This window comes from Pleurodeles waltl, chromosome 7 (assembly GCF_031143425.1).
Source record: "Pleurodeles waltl isolate 20211129_DDA chromosome 7, aPleWal1.hap1.20221129, whole genome shotgun sequence".
NCBI classification, from domain to species: domain Eukaryota; kingdom Metazoa; phylum Chordata; class Amphibia; order Caudata; family Salamandridae; genus Pleurodeles; species Pleurodeles waltl.
Window position 1 is genome coordinate 1522145908 of NC_090446.1, and position 21057 is coordinate 1522166964.

Genomic DNA, 21057 nt, shown 5'->3' on the forward strand with positions numbered 1-21057 from the left:
GTGGGGGCACCTTTGCTAGTGCAAGGGTGCCCTCCTACTTAGTAACTTTGCATCTAACCTTCAGCAAGTGAAGGTTAGACATATACATGACTTATAAGTTACTTAATTGCAGTGAAAATGGATGTGAAATAGTGTACACCATTTCACACAGGCTGCAATGGCAGTCCTGTGTAAGGGTTTGTCTGAGCTCCTTATGGGTGGCAAAAGAAATGCCACAGCCCACATGGATCTCCTGGACCCCCAATGCCTTGGGTACCTAGGTACCATCTACTAGGGACTTATAAGGGGAGGTCCAGTGTGCCAATTGAAATTGGTAAATGAAGTCACTAGCCTACAGTGACACATTTAAAAGCAGAGAGAGCATAAGCACTGACGTTCTGATTAGCAGAACCGCAGTGACACAGTCAAGCACTATACAGACACACATTAGGCCATAAACTATGAGCACTGGGATCCTGCAGTGAGACAGGCAAAAACATACTGACATACAGGTAAAAATGGGGGTAGCATACCAAGGAACATGGTACTTTCCTACACCTACCTTCCCTATTGGAGGGTTGCCTCTAGTATTTTCTGATACTGTGTGCCAAAAATAAAGCACCTTCAATTGTGTACAATGTTTTCTTTCTTGTGTGAAAGTACTGGGTGACTAGTGGTATTGCATGAGCTTTGCATGTCTCCTAGATAAGCCTTGGCTGCTCGTCCACAGCTACTTCTAGAGAGCCTGGCTTCTAGACTGCCTACACTTCACTAAGGGGGCTACCTGGACCTGGTGTTAAGTACCTTGGGTACACACCACACACCAGGCTAGCTTCCTACAGTGTGCCTCTCCACTCCATGTGAATACGCTCACTCTTACCATTAGTTGGAACTGGCAAAAGGCAGGCGTAGCAGCGATATGAGCAATTATTCCTGCATAACAAACCATGCGTGGAGCATCACATGAAAAATCAAAACAGTACCCAGCACATGACTACGAGCAAAACCAGAAGCCTCAACTCCCTTACCAGGGAAGCCCCAAAATGCAAGGTCACCCAAACAGTGAACAAACAATCCCATGCATTGGGTTCTCCTAACATTACATTGTATTGTACATAGAACACCCAGAAACAAATTGTGGGGTGGGGGTTATTGCCAGCCTCATAACAGCCTGTCTCGTTTCTGGGCTGGTATCATGGCTAACAGTGCGCTTGTGTGGGGTACTCATGTTTTATCAGTGCCTACCAGGAGTATATTAATGTGGTCAGTGTCAGCAAGCCCGACCCTGCGCTCCTTTCTCACTGTGGCATGCTGAGACTCTGGGTCCAAGGCTCTGGAGAGGTGGGGATCTTCAGTTCGCCCACAGCGCTGTCACAGCAGACAGAGCCTGTCTCTGCTCTCCACTTGCCTGCTCCAGGGTCGGTGTTTCCAAAGTCAAGGTGCTTCAGGCCTGTCGGGCTGCATGTCTAAGACGGGGCTTACGTTGTGCTGGCCGTGATTGTTGGGTCGATGATGATGGAACATAGAATTCATAGCGGCACTGGCTCTGTGAAGAACTCCAGCCACCCACCATTATTTTAAGCTTAGCTAGGGAAAGCAATAAATAGGTCAGTCCACCTAGGGCGCAGCCTAGATAAGGTATAATCTGTGAAAATAAGATACAAGCAGTTTCGGAATGGAGTGGGGCTCCAGTGACGTCTGTGACAAGACCGCCTTGTCTCTTTAGTTCATAATTTGTGTCACCACAGGTCTGTGAGGTGCCCCTGTTGGTCGTCACCGTACCAGAACACAGCAGGCACATTTCATCAGAAGTGTGGGGACAATTTGTCTGGGGCCACCACCTGCGCCAGCCAGTTTTCAAAGAATGTGACAGGGTCCGATCCCTCTGGAAAGCCTACTATATGCATATTGTTGCAGCCCCATTAGACTCTACTGCCCTGAACCTTAGCGGTAGGCCTTCTTGACCCACCAAGTCTGTTACCGATGACTGCAATTCCTTCATTCTGTGTAACGCACTCAGTGATCTTACGCTGATCATCCCACAGCATCCACTCTAGCACAAATTTTGCCTAGTGTCTGCTATTGCCTCTAAAAATGTTTCCAGCTCAATATCAGTGCCAGGGTTTGATCAGGTGTTAGGGCAGCACAAGCAGTCCACGTGTGTTAGGGTATTAGGAGTATTCAGTCATTATGGTGGGCTTTAGCCCTTCCTTACAGGTGTGTTTGTTTTTTTCAGGGGTAGTGGAGGTGGTCAGTCTCGGTGAGAAGGGAGGGGCCATCGCAGAGCCTCAGTTTAGTTAAGTCTCTCTGCTGCAGTCTCCTCTCTCCTTGGGCCAGCACACCACCACTGAGGTGCAGCAATAATTCTCTCAGCCAGGCGCAACCCAACCCCCCGAAGGGCAGGGGGAAGCACATGCCCAGCTATGGTGTAGGCCTCACATACCCGAGAAGTGTCTGGCACCAAAGAATGGGTGTCCGATGGAGCCAGCCCTCCATTGTACAGCTCAATGCGCCACAGCTGCTTGCGGACTCAGATCGGTTAAAAGCAACAGTGCAGCAGAGCAGATGGTGCCAGGTGTGCAAGGATTATCAGGAAGTTGTAAGCAGCCAAACTCTAGGACTTCAGGAGCCCAATCGCCAGGCTGGGTATGCTGGGATTTGGATGTCTAATTTGACCTCCTTTTTGAGTCAACAGATATGGTATGTTTGGTAGTTTGTGATGTGGTACTACAGACAGATCCAACAGTGTTGTGTACCAATGTTGATGTGCCCACGTGGGAGCTCCGATTATCACTGAGTGAGGTTTGTTTCATCTTTTTGATAAAAAAAATGGAATTAGAGGGAGAGGTGGAAAAGCATAAGCAAATATCCCTGGCCAATTGATCATCCATAGAGAATTGCCCTTGGATTTAGGGTGTGGGTACCTGGATGCAAAGTTCTGGCATTCTGTGTTTTCTCTTGTGGCAAAAAAGGTCTATATCTGGGGCTCCCCAAATTTGGAAGTATTGTTGAATCACCTGTGGGTGAATCTCCCAATCGTGTACTTGTTGCTGCATCTCACTTAAGTGGTCCACTAGTTGATTGTGTAGCCCTGGAGTATACACCACCATTAATTGAATATGATTGTGAATTGCCCGTTTCCAAATTGTTTGTGATACCCCTATAATCAGATCCTTTGTGAAAGCCTCTGAATTAACCTCTGCGATAGAAGTGTGGCTCGTTTTTGCTGTGAAGTAGATGGTTCTGTGGTTGATGGGTGTGAAAACCCCTAAATTGTGTCCTACGACAAAGTACCCCTAGTTGGCGTGGTGTAAAATGCACCTATAGCTCTAGCCATCTCCGAATCTTTTATATATTGTGGTATCAACCTCTGGCCCCAACAGATGGTCTTTATCAAAGGGCATGTTTAATACTGCTTACTGTATCTCTGGCTTAAATCCTGAAGCTCTTAGTCATTCATGTTTACCCAATGCTTATGCTGGTGTTGACTCCCCTTGCAGCTGCATCTTTAGCACATCTAATTGCGTTGTTAGAAATAGCCTGCCCTGCTGCTACTCTGTAGTCCCCTTTTTTTTTAATGTTCTGGTGGGAGATATAACAAGACTATCTGATCCCAATGAATCCGGTCATACCTTGCTAGGAGTGCTTGGGTGTTTGCAATCCTCCAATGGTTAGCAGCTCAAGTACAGATCTTTTACCCACTACATCAAATATCCGACTTTGTCTGGAAAAGCATATCTGTAGACAGGCTTTTTCTTGCTGCACCTACCACTATAGAATCAGGTGGTAATTGCCTCCTAATAAAAACTGGATCAGAAGGTGCAGATATCTATATATTTTTGTATTTTTTTTTAAATCAACCCTGGGTGTAATAATTCTTGCTATCACAGGTTCTTTAAAAATGCCTTCAGCATGTCAAAGAATAGGCAGACACTGATACGCTTTATGAGTAGATGCGCTAAATATAAAGTCAATTTCAATAAGATCGGTTAGTACCTGTACTTTATGATACGCAGCTGCTCTGGCTATAACTTGATTATAACCAGTTGTATCTTCAGGGAGAGACTGTCTTGCTGGGTATAAATCTGGATCATTAGGGAGAATGGGATCTATACCATATAGAACACATGGGTCTACCTCTTGTAGAGGATCAATAAGGTCATCTGTACGTGGCAATGTACATGATTCCTGTGTAGAGATCTGTATTGATTGTGTAGGTGGGGGTATCAAGAAGGATAAGAGAATGTGGTGGTTAAGGCTGAGACTGTTGGATTACCTTTGTTTTTTCATCTGTTTAGAGAACTTAAAAGGTGGAGGCACAGCATTCAAGGTCTCTTGAAAAGTCAGTTTTCTTTTTATTGTCAGAGGAGAGGCTATGGTCCTCCACCCCCATGACCAAGACTCTCCGGTCCACTCCTGTTCCCCACCTTGAGCCACACCTTCATTGGTTAATCCACCCCATCCTCCCAGCTGCCACTACCAACTAGAGCAAAATACCAACAGATCAACTGACCTCCAACCTCGCCCTCAACACAGAAGACACCACCAACGCCATAGCCTCCATCCACTCCAGATCACCATCAGACCCCTGCCCACACCATATCTTCAACAAAGCTAACACCATCATCGCTCCCAATCTCCGCAACACCATCAACAGCTCCTTCAAGTCAGCCACCTTCCCAGAGAGATGGAAGCACGCAGAAATCAACGCCCTGCTGAAGAAACCAAAGGCAGACCCTGACTAACCCAAGAACTACCGACCGATCTCCCTCCTCCCCTTCCCAGCCAAGGTCATCAAAAGAAATCATGAAAAGTCAACTATCCCAGTTCTTGGAAGACAGCAAGGTACTCGACACCTCCCAATCCGAATTCCGCAAAAACCACAGCACCAAGACCGCACTCATTGCTGCCAGACACATCAGGAACATGCTCGAAGGAGCAACAGCAGCACTCATCCTCCTGGACCTCTCCGCAGCTTTCGCCACAGTAGGTCATCACACTCTCTGCACACGCCTCCACAACACTGGAATCCGTAACAAGGCACTGGATTGGATCTCATCCTCATGGGCAGAACCCAGAGAGCCCACCACCCACCGTTCCAGTCAGAAGCCTCCGTAACTACCGGTGGCGTGCCCCAAGGATCTTCGCTCAGCCCCTCCCCCCCCCCTCACCAACATCACACGAACCTACCACATCAACATAGTCTACTACGTAGACACTCCGCTCATCCTCTCCGTCACAAAAGACCCTACAACTGCAAAGAACAACCTCCGCAACAGACTTCACGCCATCTCCAGCTGGATGGAATCAAGCCACCTCAAGTTAAACACAGACAAGACAGAAATACTCATCTTTGGCAGCAACCCTTCAGCTTGGAACGACTCCTGGTGGCCCACCTCCCTAGGATCCGCACCCCCACCCACCACCAACCACCAACACACGCAACCTAGGCTTCATCTTGGATTCCACACAGCAGGTCAACGCCATCTCCTCTTCCTGCTACAACACACTCAGATTGCTCCGCAAAATCTTCAAATGGATTCCCGCCAAAACCAGGAAGACAGTTTTCCTGGTTTCGGCGGGAATCCATTTGAAGATTTTGCGGAGCAATCTGAGTGACAACCCATGCCCTGGTCAGCAGCAGATTGGACTACAGAAACACCCTATATGCAGGAATAACAAACTCCAATCAAAGCTGCAAAGAATTCAGAACGCGTCCGCCTGCCTCATTCTTGACATCCCACGCCACGACCACATCTCAAGCCACCTCAGAGACCTAAACTGGCTACCAGTATCAGAGGATCACCTTTAAAGTCCTTGTCCACGCTCACAAAGCCCTCAACACGGGTCCTACCTACCTCAAAAACACCACCAGATTAAGATCCTTCTTTCACCTAGCCGCTAAGACCTGGAATTCCCTACCGCTCCTCCTCCGCCAGAACCAAGACCCCTTATTCAGGAAACACTTCAAGACATGGCTTTTCAACCAGTAGGTACCCCCCCCCCCCCCCCCCCCCCCCAATGTCCAACCATGGCTAAAGGCAGTGGAGGACCTAAGACTGATGCAGTGTCTTTAATTGTTTGATGTGATGGAGTTGATGTACTCACGTACTGCGCCGGAAGAAAAACTTGCCTGTCATCACCTGGATCAGAGCCTGCAATAGAGACGGCTACACGCTGTCCTATTATTTCTTACACGTGTTCTTATCTGAAGATGTCTAGTGTGTTCCGTCAACCTGGACACCATCTCCATTTGGCACCCCCTTCGGTCTAGAAGTGTCTTTTTGGATCAAAACAATCTGCAAGCGTTGCAGGTTTCTTCTCTATGTTCCCCGAGACAGATCGCACACCAAATGCTGATCTATGTACATGTGAACACCCAGACTGCTCACAACTGACTTCACACGGAAAAACGGACACTGTTCACTGGACCAAAGAGGCTAGGTTAAGGGGGAGGGGGGGTTGCTGCCCTCTACTAGGACCAGTGTTCTCCATGCTGATAAGAATTTAGATTGTTTTTGAGTTCTTAACATTGCACACATTAGAACATCTCATGAAAAGCCAGATATAAAGGAAACCCTAGCCGAGCATAATCTGCAGCGGTGTAAAAAAAAAAAAAAAAATTGCTTCCTGATTATTAAAGGAAGTGGGGGACACAAATATATTAAATGGGTTATGTGCAGACACCTGCATAGCAGGAAACACATATTGTAATTTGTAATGATCCCCTCATGATCAAGGGAATAGAACCATTACTAGTCACTGCGTTAATCTACCTGTGGGCCCCTTACAATCCAATTTCTACTCCTTCAACAGGCCTCTGCTCCACCTCATCATTCCCTATCAGGCCGTGTCTCTTGCTGTCTGACCTGGAAGCCTCATGTGGATGTCCAACTCCCCCCCCCCCCCCCCCTTTTTTTACGCTGTTCCTCTCCACAATTAGCTTGCATTCAATGCTCATTTACTTAAGATGAGCATGGTTTATTGGGCCCAGTGTCCAATGTGTCTGAGTGGGCTTGCTAACTAAGCGCCAATCTTCGTACTGTCAAGAAGCAAACAAATGCTCACATTTAGTTGGCAAAAAGAAAGACACAGGAATTGATGTATTTAATTTGTTTTATTTCTCATCCATCTCAATGCGGTTTTTTGCTTGCAGTGGCAACCTGTAAAATAAAATTTTAGAAAAGTAAAAATTATTGCATCATTTCCTGAATCCATACTGGGGTGGCAGGTGTGTGGGAAACCAAATGACACTGCTTTGCACATCAAGGTACCAACAGTTCTATCACCAAGTAACAATCCAGCTGCTTTATGTACACAGAGTAGCTTTAATACACTTATGTGACGTGTGTGTGGGAAGTTATACGCAGCAGTGTTATGATCACAACAGCAATGCATAAGGCGCGCACACAGCAGAGCACTTTAAGGTGGCAAATAGAGACATTAAACAAGAAGTGTTTACCTGTCCTGCGATTCGGTCCAAGTCTCTCTGGCCCTGGGGAGTTAGCTTGCGTCCTCTGAAATGAAGGGTTTGAAAGTCAAATTCAAACAGACTAGGATCAAAAAGTTTCACAACTCCATACAACCATAATCTCCTCAGTTAAACTAGGAAGGGTAGATAAGAGCTACAAGTGTACCATCTCCGACTACAATTCTACTAGTCTGCAAGGCTCACCCATTGGGGTCTTTCTCCACCATCTTCACTCCTTCTAGCGACTGCATGACTCTCCGCGCCACGCTCTTCGAGCCGCCACTGAAGTGGCTGGGCATCACTCCGTTCCGCTGCCGACCACCATAGATTTTCGTCATTGAGCCAACGCCGGCCCCACCGCGGAGGTACAAGTGACGGACAGTGGAAGCTTTATAAAAAAAGAAAAAAAAAGTGAGTCGCGAATGTCTACAGAGACTGAAAACAGCCATTTCAACCAGCTAATAGATAATACAGTGACCGAATGCGACCTGGACACCATCACCGGCTAACAACCATAACACTTGCTGTGGGTCAGGACTTGGTCAATGCCCAAGCTAGCATTAATGCAATCTGTACAATCAATGCAGCAGGTGTCACTGTGCACCAATTCAACCAGAGGCTGCAATTTCCCTCAAAACAAGCATTAGAATAAGTCCCTCATTTGCTTGAGTTAGAGCTATTGGCAGTGTAAATCCATAACTGGACTTTTCTTGCCACATAAATTGGTCAACGCCTGCCTCAATTTCTTTTTATCCTACCATGCAATTCCAGTTGCCCTGTATATAACTAACACTTCCAATTTACCTTCTTCCATCTGCAGCAAAAAAATGAAAATGTTGCCATTTAACATCGCAACTAAAGTCTGCTATGCTAATTCCAATAGAATGCCACTTTCACCATCCCACCATCAGAGTTGCTGGCTAACAATTTTCCCCCCTAAATAAAAAAAGATACAAGACAGCCGCAGGAGAAAAACTGGAAGTGTCACCCAAGCATATCAAGAGTGTTCAGTCATAGTGAAGCATAAGATGGCATGAACTTTCATAACTGTAATAAGGAGAGATTATTAAAACGCGTACCATTGTCATACACCATCAGAAAAACTCTTGGCATTAGACTGTAATGCTCATAACAGCCCTTAGGGGACACCACATAAAAAAAAAAAACAGGAGAAAGTAATGCAGTGTAACCATATAATTTTAGCCCAGAGAGAGCATTTTAGGGCAAGCAGCCCTACTGCAATATTACAAACAAGGCCTCTAAAACAAAACTTCTCGCAGCTGTAAAGAAAAAAGTTGTAGCCATGACAAAACTCAAGAAAATATGAATGGTGGTAGGGGTCATTATTTTGGAGTCCCCCACTAACAGTGTGGGGACTGAAACGATCTAGACAGAAAGCACTTTGTGGTCAATCTTTTAAATGTATTCTAATTGTCATAGGACCACCACAGGCTGAGTTATGAGCAAACATTTTTTGTAAAAGTAATGCAAGGCATTTTGGTACAGTTTTCCGTGCAGTGGCTCCCAACCTTTTAACTTCTGTGCCCGCCCCCACCCACCTTTAGCATTACTGGAACCCAGGGACCCACCCTCCGAGTCATCACTGAAAGGCGGGGGAGGGCCTAAACTGTTATATATTTTTATAATCAGTCGCATGTCCACACCCTTCCACCAAAGAAGGCTTTGCAGATCCACAGGGGTTTCCAGACCACAGGTTGGGAACCACTGCCCTAGAAAAGACACATGAAACATGGTCATGTAACTATATAGTTGACCACTCAAGGGCATAACCACACAAAGAAAATGGAAATAAATAACGCAGTGTGTAGTGAATCCTAGTTTGTTTTAATGGGATAACAGGAGTTAGCTGAGCCGTAGGCTTGTAAACTCGTGCCCCAGTCACCTAGTGACTTTTAACCTACTTAGCTTGCTCTGTCTTAACTCATTGAATTATTTATTTCCTCTAAGATGGCTGCCTTGTTTATAGTTAGGCCACTTGCTATGAGTTTTATTATCAGGGTCACTGTGCCAAGGCGTCAAGATAAAGCACAAGAGACAAACAAATAGTATGTGTTCACACTTAGGGATTTTCCCTCTCTATACTTTCGAGGGATTGTTGATATTAATTGCCGTCCCAAGCATGCCTGTTATCTATTGTTTTGGAATACACCTACGTCAGGGGACCATGTAGATCTGTATAAATACACCACACTTCAGATAATCAGAGGGATTCCGACAAGAGTATATCGCCACCATCGCTGATACCGATGCTGCAGTCTTGACGCTGACCCAGTCTTCGTGTCCCTACGGAGTCTGAGATAGAGACCTCATTCCAAGGTAACGAGGGTTGGGGGGCTCCTCTCATGGACACGGCTTTGCCAGCTCTCCTTTAGGTAGGAGATTAGGCCTATTCTCATTAGGGCATATTCCATTATATATAATATATATATATATATATCTGTCATATATCGCAAAATGGTGGGGGTCTTTATAACCATGACACTCTTCTTCACAATACTGTTGCTTGGTATATTCATTATCCTAATCATTGCAGTTCATGCAACTTACTGCAAACTGCAGTTATGTTAAATAAAAAACTATTATAACTTTACTGCATCTGTGTCATTGCCTTTGCTTGTATGAGACATAATATATCTGTGAGAAAAGGGTAATTTCCGTTTAACCACGACAACCCTGAGATATCTTTGAGTCCATGCGTAAGAGACTGCTACAAATCACCTTTTACTATTGTGTTTCTGGTGAGGTACTGCTAGTGAGCCGGTAAGGTTTGGACAACAGTTACAACTAGTTGTAGGAAGAGACTTAGTCACCTACAAAAGTACTGTCATCCTGAGACCAGCAGTCTTGCTCAGAGCAAGAGTCCAAACTACGACAAGTGTAACCATGTATTTAGCCCCTAGAGGGCATAGTGCATTACACATTCAGGGAAGGCACGCCTATAACAATATTACAAACAAGGCCCTTAACACACAAGTAGCTCCCAGCTGTAAAACAAAAAGTTCCAGCCATGAGAGAGCTTAAACAGACACTGAATGGTAGGCGGGATATTATTTTGGGGTCCCCACTAACCTAGAATGTGGACCCAAGATGTAGACAGAAACAGCATGTTGTGCTGAATGTGTTAGTGGTGGCCCCGTTGTCCTAAGCCCACCACAGGCAGAGTTCTGAGAATGTTTTGTAAAAGTAATGCCCTGCAAAGCATTATGGCTCGAGTTTTCCAGAGTGCAGTGAATATTTTATCGGCTCTCCCGCTGTGCCGGTAGCACCACTTTCACTCTGAGGATTTCTGTTTACGTATAGCACTCAATTTTTCAAGTGTTTAAGGGGAGAGCCACAAGAAATGACTGATTAGGAAACTGAACAATGTGACCAGCGCTGCAATACCACAGATAGAGTTCACGCTGTCGTGCCTGTTTGCGATGTGAGCGCCATGGCCACTTTTCCAGCAAGTAGAGAGCACTCCTTGGAAATAGGTTCAAGCTGTTTATTCAGTCCCCAACAAGGACCCTTGACCGCAGCATCCAGCAGCTGTCCCAGCCTCATCATGGCATCTTCCCACTGGCCACATTCTATATCCCATAGCTTGTAAGGAGAAGTACAATGATCAAATACATACTTCGACTGTCCCAAGATCTAACAAACCCCCTTCCTAAACATCATAAACTAAAACCATAGTAACGGGAGGGGGTTGAGAATCACAGACTTAAAAAACAAAAATAGAGAACCTTACATAAAGGACTATATAATGCATTGTAAGAATGCTCGTCCTAACCAATCAAGGAAGAATACTATGAACACAATCACTAACTTGTCCAGTCTTATCTTAACACAATTAGAAGTTCTATTTTCTGTAACCTCGGATGCAGTCTTCTGTTTCCGAAAAATGTCTCGCTTCAAACTCGCTGCACATAGTAACCTTCCCCCTATTCCACCACTTTCCATCTGACAATCACCAAATTTCCTTTAGCTTCAAGCACTTTAGGCTCTATTTTTTTTTTTAAACAACCATACATTCCCCTTTCACACCTTCTCCCCGTTAGCAACTTTTCATTATGTCTTTGCAAATACTGGTCTTGGTACCGTCTAACTTCTTTCATTGCTTTTTCCTTTAACCACTGTTGGCCTGTCTTGTCTTTTCCACCCAAGCAAGCAACACCACCACTGTGCACGGCACTCTACCTTTCATCAACCTGAATGGGGTTTCCCCAGTCTCAGAATGTGGTGTAATTCTGTAATCCCATAGCATATCCTTTACTTGTTTTTTTCCAACACAGGTTTCCAGATATAGCCAGTTGTATTCACTCTCCCAACACGCTGTTGAAACACTTCAAACTATTTCCCCAGGGATGATAGACAGGTGTCTAGTAATGCTTAATACCCCACTTGCTAAAAATGACTCAAATTCCTCAAACAAATTGAGGACCATTGTCAGACAGAATAATGCCTGGCTACCCTTCTATTAAAAAAAAAAAAAAAAAACACCCCTCACAAAATATAATCATGTTGGATGACTTTACATCCCTCATGAATGCCACTTCTGGCCACTTAGAATGGTAATCCATCATCACTATTGCAGACCTCTCATTAGTACCTAAACACTCAAAAGGACCACAAACATATGTGGCTACTTTCTCCCACGCCCAATCAGGAAATGGAAAGAAAGTCAAAGGTGTGTCCTGTGACGTGTGAGATTTGTCACTACACTCACAGACTGCAGTTCTTGACAAAACGTTCAATCTGTATATACATGCCTGGCTACCAAAAAGCAATCCAGGCTTTTTGCTTCACGTCCAGCATTCCTCCATGTCCCACATGTAGTAAACCCATTAGTCTATGACGAACTTTTGGGTACCACTAATCTTTCACACATCACAATACCATAGCTGACAGAATTCATTTCCACACTTTTGAAAGCACAATTTTTTCCAACATCTTTCAACCCTGCTTAGTTAACAGCACACTTGTCAGCAAAGTCAATTCGGTATTGAACTGGAACTTCTGACAGGCCTATCACATTGTTTAAGGGTAAGCAGTTATCCCACTGAGCTAGCCTGCTGGCTAATTGGGGATGCTAACAATTAGCAAGTAGATGAAAATGTAGTGACCTTCAGAATTATTTTACATTTGGACTCTTCCCAGCCAGAGCACATTTTCTTTCTGATTGTGTCTAAATCCAAAGCATTCTTTCAGGTACTGTAATTGTCACTTCTCGCCTAGCTTAGTTTCCTATTTGTATGGCAGATTTTGGACTCCACAAATGCCCACTAAAGGAAATAGCATGCAGGTGTTTACTGTGATGACAACAGAAGTAAAGCGCTATTTTCAGTTTTTGCTTTTTTCCAAATGAAGATGAAGCATTTGTTGCATGTCTGCCCTTGGGGAAGTCTTTTGAGCATTAACGAGGACAGATCCAGCACATTCTCTTGCGTGGCTAAGATCTTTCTTAGTTCCCCGCTTTTTTTTTTTCAATATATTTCCACCAGAACCCATGAAATAAATGTTGACGTTAATTTGATTAAAAACACCAATGAAGAATTATTTCAGTGGCTGAAGTTAAACATAAGACTTGGGAACTGATTGAAATGTGACATTTGCGGTCCTTTCAATCACTCACACTCCTCTGCAGTTTGCTGCTAATTATACGTCCAAGTGTGGCAGCAAACTGCAACTGCTCGACCTGATAAACAACGAGAAGGGAACGGGTGAAGGGGAAAGAAGCGGGGAGAGGCTGTTGGATTGACAGGAATGGTGGAGGGAGGTTGGGAGAGCATCAAAGTTAAGGGCCAAGAGAAGCACACACGGGAAGCAGCAGGTAATATATGCACTCTCGGAGTTCTTATACAAAGAAAAAAAAAAAAAAAAAGAAGTAAAAAACAGTTGACATAAGCAAGCTGATTCAAAGCGCCACAGCTGCCATGAGCACGATGGACACAAAAAGGAAAAATAAGTTCGATCACAGTCAAACGTATCAGCAATTGTGCAATTATACATGTAACAGAGCCGCTTCACAAGGTGGTAACAAAACCTCCCCAAGAAGGGAGGAACGTAAAGCATGTATCAGTGGTATCAAAGGATGTTTAAAAGGTAAGCTCATTAACGAGTGATAGGGAGGAGCGTGGTTAAAAGCCCAGATACATATCAAGGTATCAGAAAAGCAGCGCCGGCGCACTATGCCAGACCGAAAAAGGTTACGAGGCGCTACTAGTAATTAAGGCACGCCATTGACTACTCACCTGAAATGCAAAGCTCTGTTTAACCACCAGGTGGCGATCTTGTGTCATGTAAATCTCGATCAAAAGCACTGTCCCTCGCAGACAAAATATGAAATACTTCTACAGAAAGCAACAGCAGCAAACCCCTCCTCCTGAATCAAGAAAGTAAGGTCCGCTTTCTGCACACACTTTCCTCAGCTGTCAACCCATACTGCTCTAATGTTTATTACCCCCATGTAATTCTGTATCATTCTCTTTATTCTTTTATAAATCTTTCACCATAGTTAGAACGTCCTCTTGGAGAAAATAAAAAAAAAAGTTAGATTCTTCCTGTCCTGAAATATTTTGTACACAAGACGCCAAAACATGGCTGCTGCAGAGGCCAACCCAAATAGACCCCTTGAACTGGAAACACCATATTGGAGTTATGACCGCACTGCAATATACAGTTTACATTCCACCTTTCTACACTTGAACTCTAATTTATGAAATTCAAAAAGAGTCAACATTCACCCGGTTTAACTCCAGAACTTCCCATCATAGAAATGAGGGGATATGTTTTTTTTTAAGTCAAAGTTTGAAGTTTGCAAGCGACCTGGTAAGAACCATGCAAGTAACCAATCCTTTAAATAGGTGTCCAGTTTTTAAAATGTACACGTTTGCTAGATTTTCCATAGATGTCCGCTGAGTTAGGGCCCAAAACCCACAGCTACTCACTATGTACAAAACAGACCAGTTTTGCAAGGAAAAAGCATGATGCGTCCATGTTGCGTTTTGGGTCATTCCCTATTGTGGGCACTAGGTCTACCCACACAAGGGAGGTACAGTTTTTATTTTGAGACTTGAGAACACAGAATAATAAGACTACCAATTTTCCCTGCATTTGTACCATCCAAATATAAGACAATGTTTAAGAAAAGACATTGAGAAATACCTTCTAATTCAGTCGTTCCCAACCTCTGGCCCAGGGACCCCTGGGGGTCCATGAAGCCTTCTCAGGGTGTCCGACTGCTTAGGAAATATTGACAGATGTGTTTAAAAATAAAGTGGCTAAATGTACAAGAGAGATTTGAAACACTGTAAACGTCAAGGAATTTAAAATTGGAGGCCAAAAATTACATTAGTATGCTCAGATTAATGCGTGGGAGCACTGCAGGTGATAAATATAGAATGGATGATGTGTGGCTTCAACTGAATTTAGAAAAGCTCCAACCTTCCTATTAAAATGTATTTTTTTTAGATTTTGTTTGTGAATTAACTTAAGTGTTATCATTTGTGCATGTTTGATAGAATGCTTGCTTCTGTATTTTGTGTGTATTGTTTTGCAGTTCAAATTGTCTACATTGTTTATGCCTGGGTTCCCAGCTGAGAGGTTTTTGTGGGGGAATCCTCAAATGTCAAAAGGTTGAGAAATTCTGCTCTCATTCACATGCTAGTATGGGTACCCACAAATTCACAGATGTGCACATAACCCCTGCTTATAGGTTCCAAATCTTGTGCCCATTTTGGAACTACATAGTTCCTTCACACCATAAAGTGGAAGGAGATTAAAAACAAACAAAAAAATATATAGAAAAACGGGCTCTCAGTAAAATGCCTAAATGGTTTAAAGAAAAATACATTTCAGAATAAAGTCTGAATCCTCCTGGATGATGGGGAGATGGTAATTTTGGCAACGCAAAACGTGGTTGATGTCTTTCGCAGGAAAAAAAATAACTTTATAAAAGTGACCTGCACCATCTTTTTCAAAACCTCATTTTTAAAAGCTTTGAGCAACAAACACGTACAAATAGAATTAGCCTGGCAATCCAAGACCACCACCAAAATATTTGAGGTAAGAATCCCTGAAAATAACATCCTCGGCTAGGAACATGCAACTGGATGAGGTGACCAAATCAAGCTTTCCTCCAGTGAAAATGCTGTGACGCTTGTTATCGAACCTAGGATTTCCCCAAGATCCAAGCAACAATCTAATGTATCAAAGTTGGATTATCCTCACGGTCTACACCACGACTCACCTTTACCAACTAGATTATAGAATTCAGAACAGTGCTGCTAGACTCCTCCTACGTATAAAGTCGCCTGCCTTGAGGACCCTACACTGGTTACTATAAAATCCAACTTCAAGCTTCTTTGTATAAGCCACAAGGCAATATATGGCAAAAGACCACACTTCACCAGAAAGAAAACCCTCAACTACAGACAAAGGGGCACACGCTCTAAAATGGTACACTGTCTCCCACATTCCAGCATACCACAAGTGGAACATCTTACCCTATTTAGTCAAAACAATAGAATTTCTTACAAACAAAATCCACTGAGCCACCTCAGCCTCTGAAGATTAGTAAAGGGCTAGCTTCTTTATACGACCACTATTAGTCACATTATGCACAAGACATTAAATCCTCTGCTGCATGTGCATATACATATGTGGGTGCATGCACACACAGTTGTCCCTCCACAGCATCCTCCCAACACTGCACTGCAAGGGGAGGGTCAGAAAGAACCGCCTGCACCATCAAGTCCGAAATGTATATATTCATTGTAAATTAAACCATAAAGTTCAGGGAGCAAGGAAAAATACACACACTTCGAAACATCATGGACACACATCTATATATACACACACACATATATATAGAGCGAGATAGCGAGAGAGATGCATCATCTATACTCCACAGAGGGGCGGCACAGTTATCTGTATGTATATGTAAACACGCTTGCATGTGTATGTCTACATATTTACAAAAAAGTCTAGTAAATACACAAGATACTTAGGTTTATACATCACAGCCATTATTAGTATATATATATATATATATATTAATATCAGCCCATGTTTACGTTTTCCAGGAAATACGATTCGAGTACAAAAAAAAAAACACAAGTGTGTAAAAAAATGTATATCAAATAAACAATTTATGCACACAACTGGTATGTTTGGACATGTAACTATTGTTACATACACCAACAAATAGATTAGATGGCGCTATATAGGACTGCATTACTCTCACATCAATCTTAAGTGTAATGCTTGGGTATGTTATAAATATTACTGTACACATCTCATGTGCGGGTATCTGTATAACATGTATTTATTTCTGGTTTAGCAAAACAAGGAAAATGCAAAATATTCTACGTTATAAACAGATGTTAATGACAAGTCGAGGATAGTGTATATGGCGTTACGCTTGTTTATGAAAGCACATGCAATTCACAGTATGCAAGTCTTATTATAGGAAAGGTACACGTAGGTGTAATACAATATATGTTCATATACAATCTGGGAAAACCAAACTTTGTATCCTTAACGACAAGATACATCAGAAGCATGCAATAATTCCTATATACAAGTACGTATCGGGTATATAGAGGGACCTATGCCTGCAACTATATATAAAAAAAATCTTTACTAAGTGATGTGTGTAAATATGCACACCACTGCATATTTAGGTGTGGGAATGGCTCTACATATGTTCAGTTATTCCCTACTACCTTTGCCCCATCCTTTTTCTGTGAATTCGACTACTACGAACTCCCAAACTTCCCCCTTCTTTAGTCAGTTCACCTAATAAACAAACATGTGCACTCTTTTCTAAGAGACCGCCTAAAACATCACGAGAACTTAAGAGCACAAACTTACTAATGGATTAAGTCAGTAGTTACAATGTTGACATGATATCCAGGAAAACGCGGTAAACATGTAAAGGCTTCTCACTCACCAGCTCTGGTGTAAAACCAGTTCTCATCGTATGGAGCCAGTTCTTTGTGCTTTGCCAGCTTGACAGTGTCCACCCATTCGGGAACCTTCAGTTTTCCTGACCTTGAGGAGCAACAACGAAGTACCATTTAGTCTAGGTGCATCAGTGGCTCGTTACACAGAAGGATGCTAAACTAGTCACTTCTTCAAATGACAAGGACGGGGAATAAGGTTTGCCACAAAGCAAGATGTATTTCGTTAGCATCTTAGCAGGAAAGTACTTAATACGTTTGCCATCATGTTGATAGCAATAGAAACAATTTATTTAGCAGACTGCTTATTTTGTGCACACAGAAGCAGCACTCGTATACTTAAATAAAAACAAAATAACTCACTTTTTCAGGAATGCGGAGAGGGCTCGGACAAACTCCTGCTGGTTCACGTCTTTTACTGTAACACCAGGCATCTGTACAAATATAGCAACAAAAAAGGCGAAAGCAAGTTTACAGCCTGTATACAGAAAAACAAAGATGCCTGTACTGCTAAATCTAAACCTTGAAATGGAATCTTGACTGTCACAATCTAGGTGAAACGTGATTTATTTTGGAAATTTCACATTCGTTGTGTTGCAGTGAAATGCTTTGTATTTTGAAGAGTGCCAGAGTGCTAAAGCTATGGGGTGCTGCAGGACCCCATGCAGACACTGCAATGACGGGGCACGGCAGACTCCCCGCTCAAAGCCCGGCAGCCGCGCTTTATCACAAGAGCCAACTGGGGGGCGAGGTCATGGGTGGAGGAGATGCCCAGGATCACTCAGTGCGGTGAAGTGGAAAAGCGGGGAACAGAACAAGGTTCTTCCCTCCGTCACCACCGGGGAATCCGACCCACGTGCACCAGGGCAGAGCCTTCAAGAAGCTGCGAACGGACACGTGAGGCTCCCGCTCGCAGCCGCCTTCCAATCCCGCAGAACCACCGGTCCTGACACCCCTGTCCGGCTGACACCTCCCCCGCCCGCTCTAGAGGCCTCTTCCCGCCCCCAACCCCGTGCACCGGGCGCCCGGGCTCCCCGGGGCCGCCATCACCTTGCGTCTCTCCCGCTGCCGGAAAGGGAAAAGGGAGAGCACGGGGTCTCCGAGCCGCACAAGAAAGGGCGAGCGTGCGCACAGCGTGCCTGCGTCAGCATCTCGCGAGATCACGCCGAGGTCCTTAGAAATAGAAACGTTCGAAACTGGAGGCTTTGCACAATGTAGTCATCAGGGCGGCCATCTTTAAATCACAGTCACGGTGAATAAACGTGTTAAAAAGCAATTTAAAAAGCCCTTTTTCAAAAACGTTAAGGTGCTTCTACTGATCAACCCCTTGGCTGCCAGGCATTTTCCCCGCTTGTGCCGAGCTTTTTTGGGGGGCTATTTGGGGGCAGTTCGCGCTTACGCCCTCATAACTTTTTGTTCACATAAGCTACCCATACCAATTTTTTTTCTCCAACATCCTAGGGATTCTAGAGCACCTAGACTTTGTGGGTTCCCCTGGAGGAGACCAAGAAATTAGCCAAAATACAGCAAACATTTCGTTTTTAAAAAAATGGGGGGGAAGGGCCGCAAAGGAAGACTTGTGTTTTTTTCCCCTGAAAAAAACCTCAACAAAGTGCAGTGCTAAAATCCCCATCTTCCCAGCTTTCAGGAACTGGCAGACGTGAATCAGAAAACCAAAACTTTCAACACAATTTTGGCATTCTAGTGGGACATACCCCATTTTTTACTATTTTTTGTGCTTTTTGCCTTCTTCCACTTAGTGACAGAAATGGGTGTGAAACCAATGCTGGATCCCAGAAAGCTAAACATTTCTGAGAAGTAGACAACAATTCTGAATTCAGCAAGGAGTAATTTGTGTAGAACCTACAAGTGTGTCCTATAGAAAATAACAGCTGAAATAAAAAAATATTGAAATTGAGGTGAAACCAACAGCTATTTTTCTCCACGTTTTACTCTGTAACTTTTTCCTGCAACGTCACATTTTCAAAAGCAATATACTGTTACATCTCCTAGACTCTTCTGTTGCGGGGATATATAGGGCTTGTAGGTTCATCAAGAACTCTAGGTACCCAGAGCCAATAAAGGAGATGCACCTTGCAACAGGTTTTCATTGTATACTGGGCGGGCATACAGCAATTAATTTGTTGAAATATAAAAAGTGAGAAATAGGTATCAAGAAAACCTTTGTATATCCAAAATGGGCACAAGATAAGGTATTGAGAAGCAGTGGTTATTTGCACATCTCTGAATTCTGGGGTGCCCATACTAGCATGTGAATTACAGGGCATTTCTCAAATAGAAGTCTTTTTTACACACTGTCTTACATTTGGAAGGGAAAAATGTAGAGAAAGACAAGGGGCAATAACACTTGTTTTGCTATTCTGTGTTCCCCCAAGTTTCCAGATAAAAATGGTACCTCACTTGCATGGGTAGGCCTAATGTTTGAGACAGGAAACGCAAAATGGACACATCACATTTTTACATTGAAATCTGACAAGTTTTTTGCAAAGTGCCTTGCTGTAGATTTTGGCCTCTAGCTCAGCCAGCACCTAGGGAAACCTACCAAACCTGTGCATTTTTTTAAACTAGACACGTAGGGGAATACAAGAAGGGGTGGCTTGTGGGGCTCTCACCAGGTTCTGTTACTCAGAATCCTTTGCAAACTTCAAAATTTGGTCAAAAAAACACATTTTTCTCACATTTAGGTGACAGAAAGTTCTGGAATCTGAGAGGTGCCACAAATTTCTACCCACCCACCATTCCTCAAAGTCTCCCAATAAAAATGGTACCTCACCTGTGTGGGTAGGCCTAGCACCCGCGACAAGAAGTGCCCCAAAACACAATGTGGAAAATCACATTTTCCCAAAGAAAACAGAGCTGTTCTTTGCAAAGTGCGTGCCCAGCTGTGGATTTTGGCCTCCAGCTCAGCCAGCACCTAGGGAAACCTACAAAACCTGTGCATTTTTCAAAACTAGACACCCAGGGTAATCCAAGATGGGGTGACTTGTGGGGCTCTCACCAGATTCTGTTACCCAGAAACCTTTGCAAACCTCACAATTTGGCCAAAAAAACACATTTTCCTTACATTTCGGTGACAGAAAGTTCTGGAATCTCAGAGGAGTCACAAATTTCCTTCCATCCAGTGTTCCCCCAAGTCTCCCGATAAAAATGGTACCTCACTTGTGTGGGTAGGTGTAGTAGGCTGGCCTGGCTTGTAGTGGGTACCAAGGGGTACTTACACTCTGTACCAGGTCCAGTTACCCCTTATTAGTGTAGAAGAGGTGTTTCTAGCAGCTTAGGCTCATAGAAGGTATCTATAGCAGAGCAGCTTAGGCTGAACTAGGAGACATGCAAAGCTCCTACTATACCACTGGTGTCATATGCACAATATCATAAGAAAACACAATACACAGATATACTAAAAATAAAGGTACTTTATTTTTCTGACAATATGCCAAAAGTATCTCAGTTAGTACCCTCAGTATGAGGATGCCAAATATACACAAGATATATGTACACAATACCAAAAATATGCAGTAATAGCAAAAGGAAGTAATGCAAGCAATGTAAAGTTACAGTAGATTGCAATAGGAGCACATAGGTATAGGGGCAACACAAACCATATACTCCAAAAGTGGAATG

At 43.7% G+C, this 21057-nt stretch overlaps 1 protein-coding gene across 1 annotated transcript; it reads right to left on the bottom strand.

Moving 5' to 3' along the window:
- Positions 1-7077: 7077 nt before the first annotated feature.
- Positions 7078-18559, bottom strand: RPS19 (ribosomal protein S19). The gene is made up of 6 exons (XM_069201345.1): positions 18466-18559; positions 17779-17849; positions 17406-17506; positions 7655-7838; positions 7442-7496; positions 7078-7142 (listed from the first exon to the last, which is right to left on the bottom strand). The coding sequence occupies exons 2-6, from the start codon at positions 17847-17849 to the stop codon at positions 7113-7115; spliced, it is 441 nt and encodes a 146-aa protein (XP_069057446.1). The 5' UTR covers positions 18466-18559; the 3' UTR covers positions 7078-7112.
- Positions 18560-21057: the final 2498 nt, after the last annotated feature.